The sequence below is a fragment of the Nothobranchius furzeri genome, chromosome 18 (assembly GCF_043380555.1).
Source record: "Nothobranchius furzeri strain GRZ-AD chromosome 18, NfurGRZ-RIMD1, whole genome shotgun sequence".
NCBI lineage: Eukaryota > Metazoa > Chordata > Actinopteri > Cyprinodontiformes > Nothobranchiidae > Nothobranchius > Nothobranchius furzeri.
The window spans coordinates 36,081,336-36,095,281 of NC_091758.1; the positions used below are offsets into that span (position 1 = coordinate 36,081,336).

Consider the following 13,946-nt stretch of genomic DNA (forward strand, 5'->3'; position numbering starts at 1 on the left):
ACTGGTAGCTCTGACTTGGGACTTAGCTAAAGGCGCCATAGCAATCGCTGTCTGCTCTGTATGTATCGGGCAGGCTTTGTGACGATGCAGCAGGCTTGAACGATGAGGAACTGGAAGCTTGTGGAGCAGTCGTCCTTCACGAGCTTCAGAGGTTGTCATGGAGCACAGAAACGGGCTGTCTGCTACCACAGGAAGTCGTGAGAGCGCATCAGTCCAGCTCTGAGCCTAATGAAATCAGGTAAGGCTCGTGGTTTCTATGTGAGCCCAAAGCCAGGAACAGGCATCGCCGTTTGGAATTTTCCTTTTTTTTTTGTCTCTAGTTGTTTATTTGTATTTTTTTTCCAGTTGAACAAACTGCTTGAGTCATTCATTTATTTCAAACTAAAAGTTAAAGAATATTTCACTAAAATGCTAAGATGTTTTGAGTGTGTAGACGTTGCTGCTTCCAGGGTAATTCGGGCCAAAAAAAACATCGACTAAATTCATAGAAATGATTTACAGGAAAAATTCTCAGACAAAATGCTGGTATGTGTGATCTCTTGTTTTTATTTTTTGTTTATTTTGTCTTTACCAGACCCTGAGGAGGGTCAGTTATTGAGATATTGCATGCTTGATGTTTGATCGGTCTTCCTTGTCCACGAATGCAAAAGGTCATCTTCGGTGTCACCTCCCGCGGTAGCGCTGCATGGGTGAATGTCATGAGTAAATTAAAATGCCCCTATCTGAGGCTTCCAGTCCTTTTGGATAATGAGTAGTTACACTCTGAGCCGAATCTGTGTTCTGCTTCACTTCTCTATTGATTTCACCGAGACCTTTTCCTTTTGTGGACTCGATTCTAAGAGACACATCTGGCTGCGCCGCTCTCTGGAGATGCCAGCGGGCCGACCTCCACTTTTTATCCAGTTTTTCAGCTTGAAACCATATTCCTTCTGTGTCTGCTCAGTTCTGTCTGGAAATGAATCGATATTCCATAGCTCCGACGCTGTTTAATGATGGTAAAGAAAGCAGCTTTACGAGATCCACCTTAAAAATAACAGTCAGACAAATATAATACGTGTTGCTTCAAACGTCTTTGAATTAATCCTGATGTTTAAACCTTTTATTCATCCAACAAAGCATTTTTTTTACTCCTCGTGTTTCTCTTCCCCCATCCCCCGCCGCAGCTCCAGCCTTCCTCCTAAAGCCGCTCGGCTGTGGGATCGCTGGTTCAAGCACGCCCTTGTGCTCAAGGAGCGCCGTGTCCTCAGCACTGAGCGCTTGGTCCAACTGTTCACGCCGCTCCTGCTGAAGCGTGATGCCGCCTACAGCCAGCAGGTAGCGTCAAAGGCACACACACTTCCCCAACACACACGCACACACACACACACACACCCAAATAAAGGTCACATGTCCACTTATGTTTGAAGTCAGATTTGTTTGTTTCCTTTTGCTTTTAGATATCTGGACGCCGTTTGGCTCCACACTCATCTGCTCCACACATTAACCTAAAGCCACTCACCTTCAGCTTGGCTTTTTCCATCTCATCTCATCGAGCTCTAAAAATACTCAGATTTAACCAGATTTCTCTACTAAACCTCCCTGCACTGGTTTTTGTTCAAAACGTTCCACATATTGACCTTGTGCAGATGAACAAGACCCGGGAAAGAAACGTCCTGCATGATAGAAGAGATTTTTTTTTATGTTTCCTGTCCAACTGTGGAGCAATTCATGTCATGCATTTACACAGACCCGTATTACTGTGGTTCTCGTGGCTTAGATATCTTGCTGCAGTGTCCCCGACGCAACGAGAGGCAAAGAGGTAGACTGTAGAGCCTCTTGAAAGTATGAACTGACAAAAGGAAGAGGGCTACCTCCATCTACATCATTGTGTCCAAGTGCATCAGGAGAAGCCCGAGTGAAATCTTTCTCTTCCTTTATCGCTCTGCGTTTCTCTCCATCTATCTCTCTCTCTTGTCCTCCATCTCTCCCTGCATGTCTCTCTCTGTCCTCTCGTACAACGACTTACTCTCTCCACACACCCGCGTAAACAGACATTTCCATTCACGTCCTGCCACGCAGCCCAGCTACTCCAACAAATGGGAGCATGCAGCTCGCATGCACACACTCAAAGGGGCCCTTTGAATATTCAAGTGCTAACAGTTGCATTCATTGATATTTAAAATGCAGTGGATCTGCGAGAGCCCTCAGCTCACGGTACATTTGACTAAATCTAAAAAAAAAAAGAACAAAGAGGGATTTTAGGGACAAGGATCAAGACAATTTTTATTGTTCAGCAGCAATCAAATCCCGAGTGGCAAACTCAGATTTGCGTGTTTGCTTCTTCTCTCCTCTCAGAAAATGAAAGTCGTATCAATTTTCTTTTTTTATTTCGTTTTCCTGTGACCAGCTGATAACACCTCACAATGTACTTTAAGTTTGCCGCTGTCAAAGTCCTCCTGATTGTCCCCTTCACATTAGTGTTCATTAAAAGTCCTAAATGGCCTTCCGAGGCTGAGAGGCAGGCTTTGATCACAAAAGAGATGATGATGATGGCAGGATTTGATATGATGGAAGGAAAAAAGGAATCTGTGTGTGGCATCTCAGACACAGCTTTCTTAATTGTGGATCCTCATCTCCACGGAGATAAAAATGAGCTGGAGTGGGAGGAAGGAGAGCGGTTTTCCTCAAATCCTCACAGCCAAGAGGAAAGATATCTGAAACGTGTTGCACATTAACGGCAGGGTGATTGCATTCTTTAGAGAATTCTCTAATCTCATGGATGAGAGGAGAGGGGTGTGTGTGTGTGTGTGTGTGTGTGTGTGTGTGTGTGTGTGTGTGTGTGTGTGTGTGTGTGTGTGTGTGTGTGTGTGTGTGTGTGTGTGAGACGGGGGAAGAACAGGAACAAAAGAGTGTGAAGTTATTCTGACTTTTTGTTTAACGAGTGAGAGAATTTGAAGTTATTGGCTCTCGGTGTTTGAACACGCATTACGGCCGCACCTCTGGGTGAGCAGCCGTGGCCAAAGTTCAATTTAACGCTTCCTTCACAAAATGAGAACAATTAAGAGTGTGGTTTTAATTTGTGCTGCACGCAGGCCAAAGTGTTGCTGAGGACACTTCTCTCGCGGTCCAGTGAGGAGTGCCCCTCGGCAGAAGACGAGAGCGACTTATCTTCTGTGCGGGGTCCTTCTTCTTCTCCCATGGCTGACACAAATGTGAAACCCTCCCAGTCAGAACACAAGCAATGTGCCAAAGGTAACTGGAAACGATTAGTTATCCATGCATGTGGAAAAATAATAAAAGCATGCATAATTTCACTTTTTGCAGACAGAATGTCCCTTAAAGGGAGGATGGGAGTTCCTGCAAAAGCTCTTCGAGCAAACTACATTTTTAAAAAACAACCCGAAGCTCCAACCCCTTTTATTCATGCCTACAGAATGCAGGAGAATTCAACAGATCCCGTCAAACAAACATAAAAACAAGTCCGATATTGGCCTACCATTACTAACACAAAAAACACATTTTCTGCTATTTAAATATTAGAGATGTCCGACATTATTGGATGATTTTGGCATTAAAACATAACATCAAAAACGACATACTTACTAAACTTTTTACTCTTGACGCTACAACGCACATACTGTATTTACATCAAACTCTGCAGCTACTTCGACTCCCACACAAAATGTCTAAATATGACAGATTTGAGGTTTCGTTTTGGAGATGTTTTTGCTTGGTTGGCACAATTGTCTTAACTTCAATCGAGGTAGTTTTCATATTTTGCACAGATAGTGTTTAAAGTTTATATATGCATGTAAGGAGATATGTGATGTTATTCACCTAATTGTTTTTTTTAATGAGGGTGACCTCACATATGCTAATTTTGGCCTGGTTTTATATCAGTGTCAGAACTCCAGTAGGCTCCATTTGAATCCCTTTGGGTTACCATGACCTGGATGACTGAGAGCCTTCATCAGCATGATTATCTATCCTTTTGGAATCATTGTTAACACCCTTTCCACCATAATTCCTAATGAAGTGCACCAATGTAACCATATAACAATTTAGTATGCTAGCTAGCTAGCCCAGCTCTGGCTTTGCTTCCTATTCAGCTGCACTAAACCGAGAATGCATAATTCATTCACAAAGAAGGGTATGAGCAGCGGGGCAGAGGGTTGGTCAGAGGGCAGGTATGAGCAGCGGAGCAGAGGGTTGGTCAGAGGGCAGTTGGATGGATGGATTAGATCCAATCATTAATAACAGGATGTTCACAATGATTGGATGAGGTTATATTGCATTTAAGATGTGATTAAAATTATTCAGCACTTCCAACAAAATGGCAGAAACACATCTCCGACTACACCTTTAAAGTGATGGTGTGTATTCTTCCTGGCGATAGGGGGCAGTACATACCTGAATCATTGCCATCGTCGTCGTCTCCCTCCACTTATCCGGGTCCGGGTCGCGGGGGCAGCATCCCAACTAGGGAGCTCCAGACCGTCCTCTCCCTGGCCACCTCCACTAGTTCCTCCGGCAGGACCCCAAGGCGTTCCCGGACCAGATTGGAGATGTAACCTCTCCAACGTGTCCTGGGTCGACCCGGGGGCCTCCTGCCGGCAGGACATGCCCGAAACACCTCCCCAGGGAGGCGTCCAGGAGGCATCCTGACCAGATGCCCAAACCACCTCAACTGACTCCTTTCGATCCGGAGGAGCAGCGGTTCTACTCCGAGTCCCTCCTGAATGTCCGAGCTCCTCACCTTATCTCTAAGGATGAGCCCGGCCACCCTACGGAGGAAAGTCATTTCGGCCGCTTGTATCCGCAATCTCGTTCTTTCGGTCATTACCCAAAGCTCATGACCATAGGTGAGGATTGGGACGTAGATCGACCGGTAAATCGAGAGCTGAATCATTGCAAGCAAGCAATATTTTTGCATTTGAGTAAGACCTTACAAACGGATAGCCATTAGGGTCAGAAATCCCTGTGAGCGCAACCTCCAACAAAATGACAAACACATCAGTCTTCCTTTAATCACTGGCAACGAGTGACGAGGTAAATGTGTAAAACAACGTTTATGAATGGTGAAAGTTTTGTAACCACTTGTTACAAATCAGCAAATGCATTTTGTCCTTACAGGCTCCCGTAGAAGTAAACATGGCATCTAATATGACATCACTTGAGCCCCCTTCAGACAGGCCATGAAAAACGGAAATGTTCCGGAGTCTGTCCGTAAGACCTTTGTGTCTGAATACAAACATCCGGATAACGTTTTCCGTAGTTAAACCGGACGACGCCCCTAGTAACAGGTCCGGACTTGTCACGGACAGGGTGGCTGCTTCAGACTGGTGAGGTCGAGTTCCGGACAGGGAGGAGGGGGAGGAGGAGGGGACCGGGGGACACTGTGCGCACCTAGATATCCCGCTCCTGTAGCATGCGGCGAACCATGGCAGCTCGCCTCCTACGGTACCGCCTAGACGCGCGTCGGAGCGCTTCACACCGCTTCAGTGATTCCTTTAACCATTGAGCTTCATCATCCAGGTCTCTTATGCGTCTTCGTGTGCGCAGAATTATGCTTAAGCGCCTCTCAAGATAAAAATCACGAGGCGCTTATATATAGAAATGATATTTTCTTCTTCTTAACATGAGTCCGATTCTACCCCCACCACCCCCCCTGCCGCCGTCAGACATCTGGAACTTTTCCCTGCTGTGTGAACGCAGCCGAAAGGACAAGTTCCGGTACAAAAGTGGTGTGTCTGAAAACACAGTTCCGGTTAAAAACCGGATTGAATTGTCCGCAAATGTTCCAGAATGTCTATCTGAAAAGGGCTGTAGAGACTTAGACCCGCTCCCATGCATTTTAGACCTGAGTTTTTTGGTTATATGTTACTGAGCCGCCAATATTTTTCAGCAACTGGGCATCATTTCATTCATGTTCAACATTTCACTAGATATTTCCAGAGAATAATGGTAAAACTACACATTGTCTCTTTAATAAATGAAAATAATTTCAGCACACTTTGTTATGATCACTTATAGCCTAGCTTTCATGCAGCCTTCCATTGAGACCTAAAAAGGGACCCCCCCCCCCCCCTTATTCATTTCTGCCCAAGACTCCCTTCCTCCCTACCGTTGATTCTCACTATGTGCTTCCCTTTCTAACAGAACTACAAAGCTCTGAAGAGGACAGCCAGGACGAAAGCCCTGTGGAAAGTGGTCCTATTAGAGGTAAAAAGGCATTACTGGTGCCTCAACATTCACACTGTCCTTATGTTGCGGTTTGTTTTTCTTCCCACTGCAGTGAATAATGGGCTCTTTTACACAATGGCTGAGGCAGGATGATCAAGGTGAATCCAGGGTCAAAGTCCCACCTGAAGAACTGCACTAGTTCTCTCTAATTATCTCCGAGAAAGCACTAGCCGCGCTTCCAGCCTGGTCTGAGGCATTCTAGCAGGACTCATAATTCGCTGGTCCAGCATAATGCGTCTGCTTTAATTGTCAGGGCGCCGGGGTGGGCAGCGCCGAAGATCTGTCATCGGCTCTCATTATCTTCTAAACAATGCTCCGGCATGGCTCAGACTTGAGAAATACTAGATGTGACGGCATCCTGGAAGCAGCTGGTGCGCCCATCCCTTAGCTGCACCTCTGAAATGTAAAGCAATCCTGTGTTACCCTCGGTTTGTCAGATTTCCAACTGAGTTTTTCATGTGTCCGCGTCCCCTAAGGTGCACAGCCAGCCAAAGGAGTCCAGTTTCCAATCGCTGCACTTAATCAAAAGAGCTATAACTAGCTAAAAACATGACTAAAGGTTTTGCAAGGGAAAGGTTTGCTGTGCTGAGCGGCGTCAGTGTCACAGTCAGATACCTTGACCTTGGAACTGATAGTAATTGCCGAGACATGCGCGCCTGTCAACTTAGAGGATATTTGAAGAGAATGTGTAAAAACAGTGGCTGCATAAAAGATGCTTGGGTGAAACAGAAACCATTGTTGTGCCCAGCAAACACTGTGTGCTTTTGAGAAAGTGATTCCAAACCATTTATTCATTTAGAAACTATGTGAAACTGTGTTTGATCAGAAAGAATCTGATTTATTTCTCTCGTAAATATGCGTGGGTCTTTATGTAATTCTGTTTATTTTTTTCCTAGGGATGTAAGAAAATATTGATGCTCTAAAATATTGCGGTATACCTTGTTATGCTGAATCAGTATTAAAAGTAGCTTGTCGATTTTTTATTCTAGAACTTACATGCAAACATTTACTGTATTTCTTTTGTGTGGTGCAAAACTCCGACCACTAGATGGCAGCAGTTTTTATCGTTCTGACGGAACCGCGATAACAATGATGTGTCTTTGAATCGTTGGCCTGGTTTTTCCATTGAAGTTCACTCTTAATGATGGCAAATACGGTCTGTGTTCTGTACTGTGATATTTATTGTATTGCTGTATTCTTGCCAATATACACTCCTATTTTCGAAAATACCGACTCTTTAATGTCCTCAAATACACATTTTTTAGTGTGTGTGTGCGTGTTTTAAGGTCTTTCACCGACAAACAACAATACTTGTTCTTATTGAGAAATGATTGGTCAGGCTTAGCCGCATATGCATGCTGAACGTAAGCATTTTCTTCAACCATCATCGCCTGCATTAGCTGCAGAAAGAAAATCACTGATAATAAACAAGTGGGTCAGATAAAACCAATTCCTTATATTTGTAAGGGGTTAATTTACATCTAATTAATGGACCATAAGACATGAGATTCCATAATGAATATGGAATCAATCTTGTGGTCCTTTGGGTACTTTTAACCAGAAGATTGGAACTTTTTATTGCAGGGATTATGTAACACTTTGTATTAACTGAGAGACAAGAGAAGAGAGAGTCACCTTTAAAACATTTAAGAAGATTTATTTCTAAACAATTTTAAACAAGACTAACTCTAAATTGTAAGTGATGAATGGATCTTGGTGTGAATGAGACGTGAGATGAATGGTACCATTCATCTCAGTGATGGATACACATACACGTGTATGTGTCAGTGATGCTGTAATCAGAACTCTCGTATCCGGAGAAGCAAGTCTGAGGTGTTGTGATGTTTTAGCCTGGCAAGCCAGACTAAATAAATGTATTATTTAGTCTGGCAATGCTCCATTGACGGCTCTCGGTTGTGGGGCGGGGTTCTACCGTTGTCTTTCAAATGATCTCCGCATTCCACTGGACAATGAATGTGACATACTCTTGTTTCACTCTGTTGCATCGTCCCACCCACCAGGCATATAGAGTGCCCTGATTGGCCCACAAAGCGGATAAAGCTCTGTGATTTGTTCACTAAGCAGATAGAGCACTAGGATTGGCCCACCATTATGGACCAATCACAGCTCTTTATGTGTTTAAAACCCCTCTAGAGAGCTGTGATTGGCCAGCCAGAATGCTGTTGGGGCTGCAGAGGTTCCAGTGGAGCGTTCCTAGACCAAACTTTGCAAAGCAAGAATTTGGTCTAGTTCACTAGGCTAGTGATGTTTTGCTTTTAGCTACGATCGGAGTTTCATAAACACATTAGACGCCATATTGTCGCTCTACACACACCCTTAGGATGAGACCTCCGTACAGATCCAGAATGCCAGGTACTTGAACTCCTCTTTCGGAACTGGAGCCGATAAAACGGCGTCAGCAGTACGACAGACCAGTCTTTGGATTGTCTCCAGATAAAAAGCGGCAGTTGGTTGACAGCGTCAGATGGACCCCCTTTGAGTCATTGAGTTCAGCTTTTATTCTGAAAGGAACCGTCGCTTGGTTGGTAAAAGCAACAGATTTTATCCAGCTTGTTGGTTGTTTGCTTAAAAAGGAAGTCCGAGTGGCCGGTCCGATACTCCTCTTAGCATGCGGTGGACTCCAGTGAACTGTAGAGAACTCAGAGAACTGAACTAAGATGGCGTGGGGACCGGTTTTATTAATCTGGATGTTTTGATTTCTGGTCGAATCAAAGTTGGCAGATTTAGAAACACCACAGAGACTATGCCACGCTTCAGAAAGGAAGGTTCTGATTGGATGAGTAAAAGCAATGTGTCGTGCGTTTACATTACGTGTGATCAGCATGTCTAGTGCAGCTAGATTAAAGCATACTAATCATAGCATTGTCATTTCACAGTTTGGTCAACATATTAGTGACTAACACTTTGTTTGATTAGCTTTATTAAAAATAGAGTTCTTTGATTTATTAAAATGAAAGAGTCCTTTGTCTTCATTCGTCCCTTGAGCTGGAAAGGAAGCAGTTTAGAAGCAAATGCATGACCTTGAGGCAGTCTCATGCAGATTAGTTCTGTGTCAGAGGCATCTGTGGAGAGAGGGTAAATAACCTTCGGTGGAATAGCACCTCCATCACGTTACATATGTCAAAGGGAGCATTTGCGTCCATGGCCTCACCCATGTTAGCCTGTGACTGCAGAAGGCTTTATGGATGTTGCAGCTAGGAGAGAGCAGAGTGCATCTCGGCTAGTAAAAGCTAACCACTAGCATTAGCTCCACAACGTGGCAAAACAAGTTCTGTGTTGCTTGTGCTCCGTCTTCTCAAACCCCCCAGTGAGTCGCGGCGGATGGCTGCTCGGGTTCTGTTGGAGGATTCTTCCTGTTAAAGGGGAGTTTAGTCCGTTTAGTCATGTTTGTTTGAGGGGATTGCTGTAAAGCCACTGACACAAGTCGATGCAGTCTAAAATGAAAAATAACACATTGATGTTGCATTCCTTTACCAAAGAAAGAAGACCAAAGGAAGGCAGTGGAAGAGTTGCTGTTAGCCAATCAGAGTTGAAACGTTTGCATAATCATGAATACTAATGAGCAAGCCTTCTATTTCTGTCGTTTTCTGCCAATCTACCCCTCTGACAAACTTCTACCCTCTTGAAACAGGAGCTTTTTTCCCCCACTGAAAACAACTCACAACGCACTCATTCATACTGAAGACACAGCAGATTTACTGAAAAAGGGAGAAAAAAACGAGTGAATGAGACCTTTAACATAAAACAATCATTACTTTCCTGAAATGAGACGCTGGGATAATGTGAGATGCTGATTTCTGTCCCTTGGAGACGGTTGCCCCATTCAGTCGACCTAAATCAACATTTCATCTGCTTTCACCCACTCTGTCGAACACAAAACCTCTGCTGCTGTTGTCTCACCAAACAGAAACCTTCGAAAGTTGGCTTTTGAGCAAATATTTGACCACAACTGTGTGTGTGTGTGTGTGTGTGTGTGTGTGTGTGTGTGTGTGTGTGTGTGTGTGTGTGTGTGTGTGTGTGTGTGTGTGTGTGTGTTCTTCTTCAGAGACTAAAGCATATCAGTTGCTCAAACAATCAGCCATGCAGGAAAGGCTGCAGAGTTCTGAGGAAGAGGAGCTGAGTGGCTTTTCAGGTAAGAGATGAAGTCTCCTCTTCCATCTAGTTCGGGAGGAGCTCGGGCCTGATGATTTCCTGGAAAGTAAAGATATTTTCGTAACTTTGCAGTCCTTTAAGTCGAAAACTGGCGTTGCAACACTCCTTGGGCTTCATCAGAGTTGTCGGTGTAAAGCCGGGCGTACACTGTGCGACTTTTTCACTCGCAGCGTTCAGCTTCAGCTCAAACTGTACGACTTCCTCGCAGGGCAGATCTCACGAGTCGTGTGCTCACACTGCACGACCCAGTTCTCAGATGCGACCTGACTGCTCACACTGTACGTCTGGTAGCAACACGTCGGACCTAAAAATATGCTAAAAATAGCAGTTTTTACGCAACACGTCAGACTTTTTTGTCTTGTTTTGCCTGTTGTCCTTCGGGAGTGCTGCAGGAGGACACACAGGGATTTATGGGGGTTGGATGAGGAAAACGAAATAAAGAAAGTAAATCTGTGTTTTGTGATCAGTTTAATTTGACATGAACACGACAAACACGCTTTCCTGACAATCTTTGTGAGTAAAAAAACGTGTAGAAATAAAAAGGAACAGCGTGTGTTATTAGGGAAATAGCGGGCGAGCAGTGTTGATGCAGGATTGCGCATGCGCCGTGAGCGGTTCTGACACTTTTTGGGTCGCAGCGCCGCTTCAACAGTGCGATACCCTCACGAGGGACGAGCGAAATATTAAACACGCCAGAAGTCCGTGCGACCTCACGACTGCTGATCAGCAGCTGGTCACGTGGTGTTAATCGCCTCTCGTAACCCCCTGTACACTACACGACCGCTCGGCGCTAAACTCGCCCCGATGTCGTGGATTCTCGCACGACTGGGAAATCGGCTCAAAAAAGTGAAAAAGTCGCACAGTGTACGCCCGGCTTAAGTCGAAAACTGGCGTTGCGACACTCCTTGGGCTTCATCAGAGTTGTCGGCTTAAATGTGCACAGTAAATGAGCTTGTGATGAGATCAATCAAGAATCAAACGGTTTTATCTGGGCTGTTTGCTCTTTTAAGGAATAAATCATGGCCATGAAGAGGACCTGGGGAGGGCCAAACGCTCCTCACATCAAGACCCTTACCCTCGGTAAGAACATTGTTATTATTCAACGGGCCACAGGAAATGGGCCACCAGACACCAAAGTGGTTGATGTACATTTGCATGGCGGCTCTCATAATTCCCTGTTCATTTCCATAAGATCAAGGGGGCGCCACCCATTAACTCGCTTACAAAGACAAAAGGCCCCTAAAGCCCCTCTTACTCACTGTTAGCAGGGTTCAGCCAGGTTTTAGAATTCAAAAGCAAATCAGCTGTCGCGAAAAAATAAATTGGAGCCATAATCTGACTGTTTCCTGGCTTGTTGTCAGAATGCAAACAGATCATGTCAAGAAGAGAATCACTGACAACTGTTTCCGTAGAAGGGGACTCGAGGGCTGATCAGGACAAACGTCCTCTCGTTTGTCACCCTGGAAACATTATTTAGGCTGCACAAATCAGAGTAGCAAGTGGACGCGGAAAGAACATCTAGTGCTCGTTGGAAACGCGCACCGTCTCGCTTACACGTGAAAATCAACAGAACTTCATCAAATCTGCGACTGCCGTTCAGATCCTCGGAGCGCCTCTTCACTGCAAACCCATTTGGACGGCGGTAATGGCTGGGTAAACGTTATGAGGAATAATCTTCTCTGATTTCATGTGATTACCGGGGCGACACGCTGACACACGGGCTGAAGCCCGCGCCGCCACGGCCTGGCAAGCAGGCGCTCCAGTCTGCCTATTAGTCCAGGGAAGGGCCTAATGGCCCGGCTCTATTGTGGTCCTCGATGTCTGCCCCTGCCAGCGCCACTGACCAACGTATTTAATAAACATGAGCCAATTTTGGGCAAAAAATCCCTCTCAGGTGGTGCCCGACTCCCGGTCAGTAATGTGCATGTGAAGTCCACAAACGTGTGATTAAGTCAAATTTGCAGGAATGAGGTAGACGTAAGTAAAATTGAACAAATGGGCGGATTTTGATGCCAAACAGCTTCTTTGTCTATCCTACGTATTCCACTGATATTTCCCATTTGACTCAATGTTTAGGTTTAAGAAATGCACTCGTTTTTGTGCTTTGTTGCTACCACAAGTCATCTGGAAGCTTAGCACTTCAGCAGAGCACTTGTACCAGCCCTTACCTCCTCTCTCTCTCTCTCTCTCTCTCTCTCTCTCTCTCTCTCTCTCTCTCTCTCTCTCTCTCTCTCTCTCTCTCTCTCTCTCTCTCTCTCTCTCTCTCTCTCTCTCTCTCTCTCTCTCTCTCTCTCTCTCTCTCTCTCTCTCTCTCTCTCTCTCTCTCTCTCTCTCTCTCTCTCTCTCTCTCTCTCTCTCTCTCTCTCTCTCTCTCTCTCTCTCTCTCTCTCTCTCTCTCTCTCTCTCTCTCTCTCTCTCTCTCTCTCTCTCTCTCCGTCGTCCTTGCCCCTTCTTCATCCTTCTACCCCTCTCTCTCTCTGTCATCCTGTGTTTTCCTCTTCCTCCTCTCCTTCCCAATTGTTAATTATTTGCTTTATTTTGTCAGCGAGCTGATGAGTGACTTCAAAAGGAGGATTGAGCTGGACTCAGAAATACAAAAATGGCCCCGTCTCTGTTGTCTTAGACAATAATTATGATTTGCCTGTTAAGCCTGGACCACAGCAGAGGGATTGTAGTTTAAAGCAGAGGCTTTGGTACAAAAATGCATTTATAGCCCTTTGTGAAGCTCCTCATTATGTGTGGGCTCGATTCATTAAGTAATTGGTTTGCAGTTGTTTACATGAGTATTAAGGCCTTCTATTCAGGGCCTTTGAGAGATACATTGTGCAAATGCTGCATGTTATGAATGCAGAATGAGAGGCGGGGGGGGCAGTCCTATTGGCCAAACACGGCTCCCGGCTGAAAAGCAAGAGAAAAGCGCTGGGTGCTGCTTTGCATAGTAATGACTCGGCCTTAATAAGCTTTACAGATTAAATACATGCAGTCTATACAAGATGCAAGGAGATACTCTTAACACATTTATGTGTGCTCATTTCTCTATTATGAAGTTTGAGAGATTTGGAGTCTTTTATGTGATTTTTTTCTCTCCCCCGCTCGTCTCTGCTCTCTCCCACACGGCGGTTTTCGGTTTGATACCTTTATGGATTGTTCTGTTTATTGTATTGTAACTTGCCGGGAAAGCGACTGATCTGCAACAGTTATTAGGGATTTGTCCATTATAAATCTTTTGCAGTCAAATCACTTTGTGGTTGAGTGGTGATGAAAGGAATAATGCACGACGGAGCGAGTCTTAATAAGCAGCTGCACTCCATGTAAAGACCACTTGTTCCCCCCTTTTGTATGCAAGTGCATGCCGCTGCTTCCTCTCGTGCAAAGAATCATTGTGCCTCTCGCTATTACCGGCTTTTCGGATGCCACTCCCTTCTCGAAGTACATATTTTTATTTATTTGGTTTGTTTTTTTAAGCATATCTTCCTTTTCTCACCCTAAGATAATCTTGAACGCACGTGTACAGACGCAGAAACGCTGCAGCCCTCTGACGGGATGATGAG

The 13,946-nt window shown here is 44.9% G+C and overlaps 1 protein-coding gene across 8 annotated transcripts in view; it reads left to right on the forward strand.

The window, feature by feature from the left end:
- kiz (kizuna centrosomal protein) overlaps positions 1 to 13,946 on the forward strand; it is a 37,292-nt gene that overhangs the window by 16,008 nt on the left and 7,338 nt on the right. For 2 of the 8 annotated variants that reach the window (XM_070546719.1, XM_054741494.2), the window contains 6 exons: positions 74 to 238; positions 1,164 to 1,314; positions 3,072 to 3,231; positions 6,139 to 6,201; positions 10,289 to 10,375; positions 11,406 to 11,475. In XM_070546719.1, the coding sequence (XP_070402820.1) occupies positions 74 to 238; positions 1,164 to 1,314; positions 3,072 to 3,231; positions 6,139 to 6,201; positions 10,289 to 10,375; positions 11,406 to 11,475 (696 nt within the window). The other 6 variants (XR_011517167.1, XM_070546722.1, XM_070546723.1 and 3 more) reach the window with 6 other exon arrangements.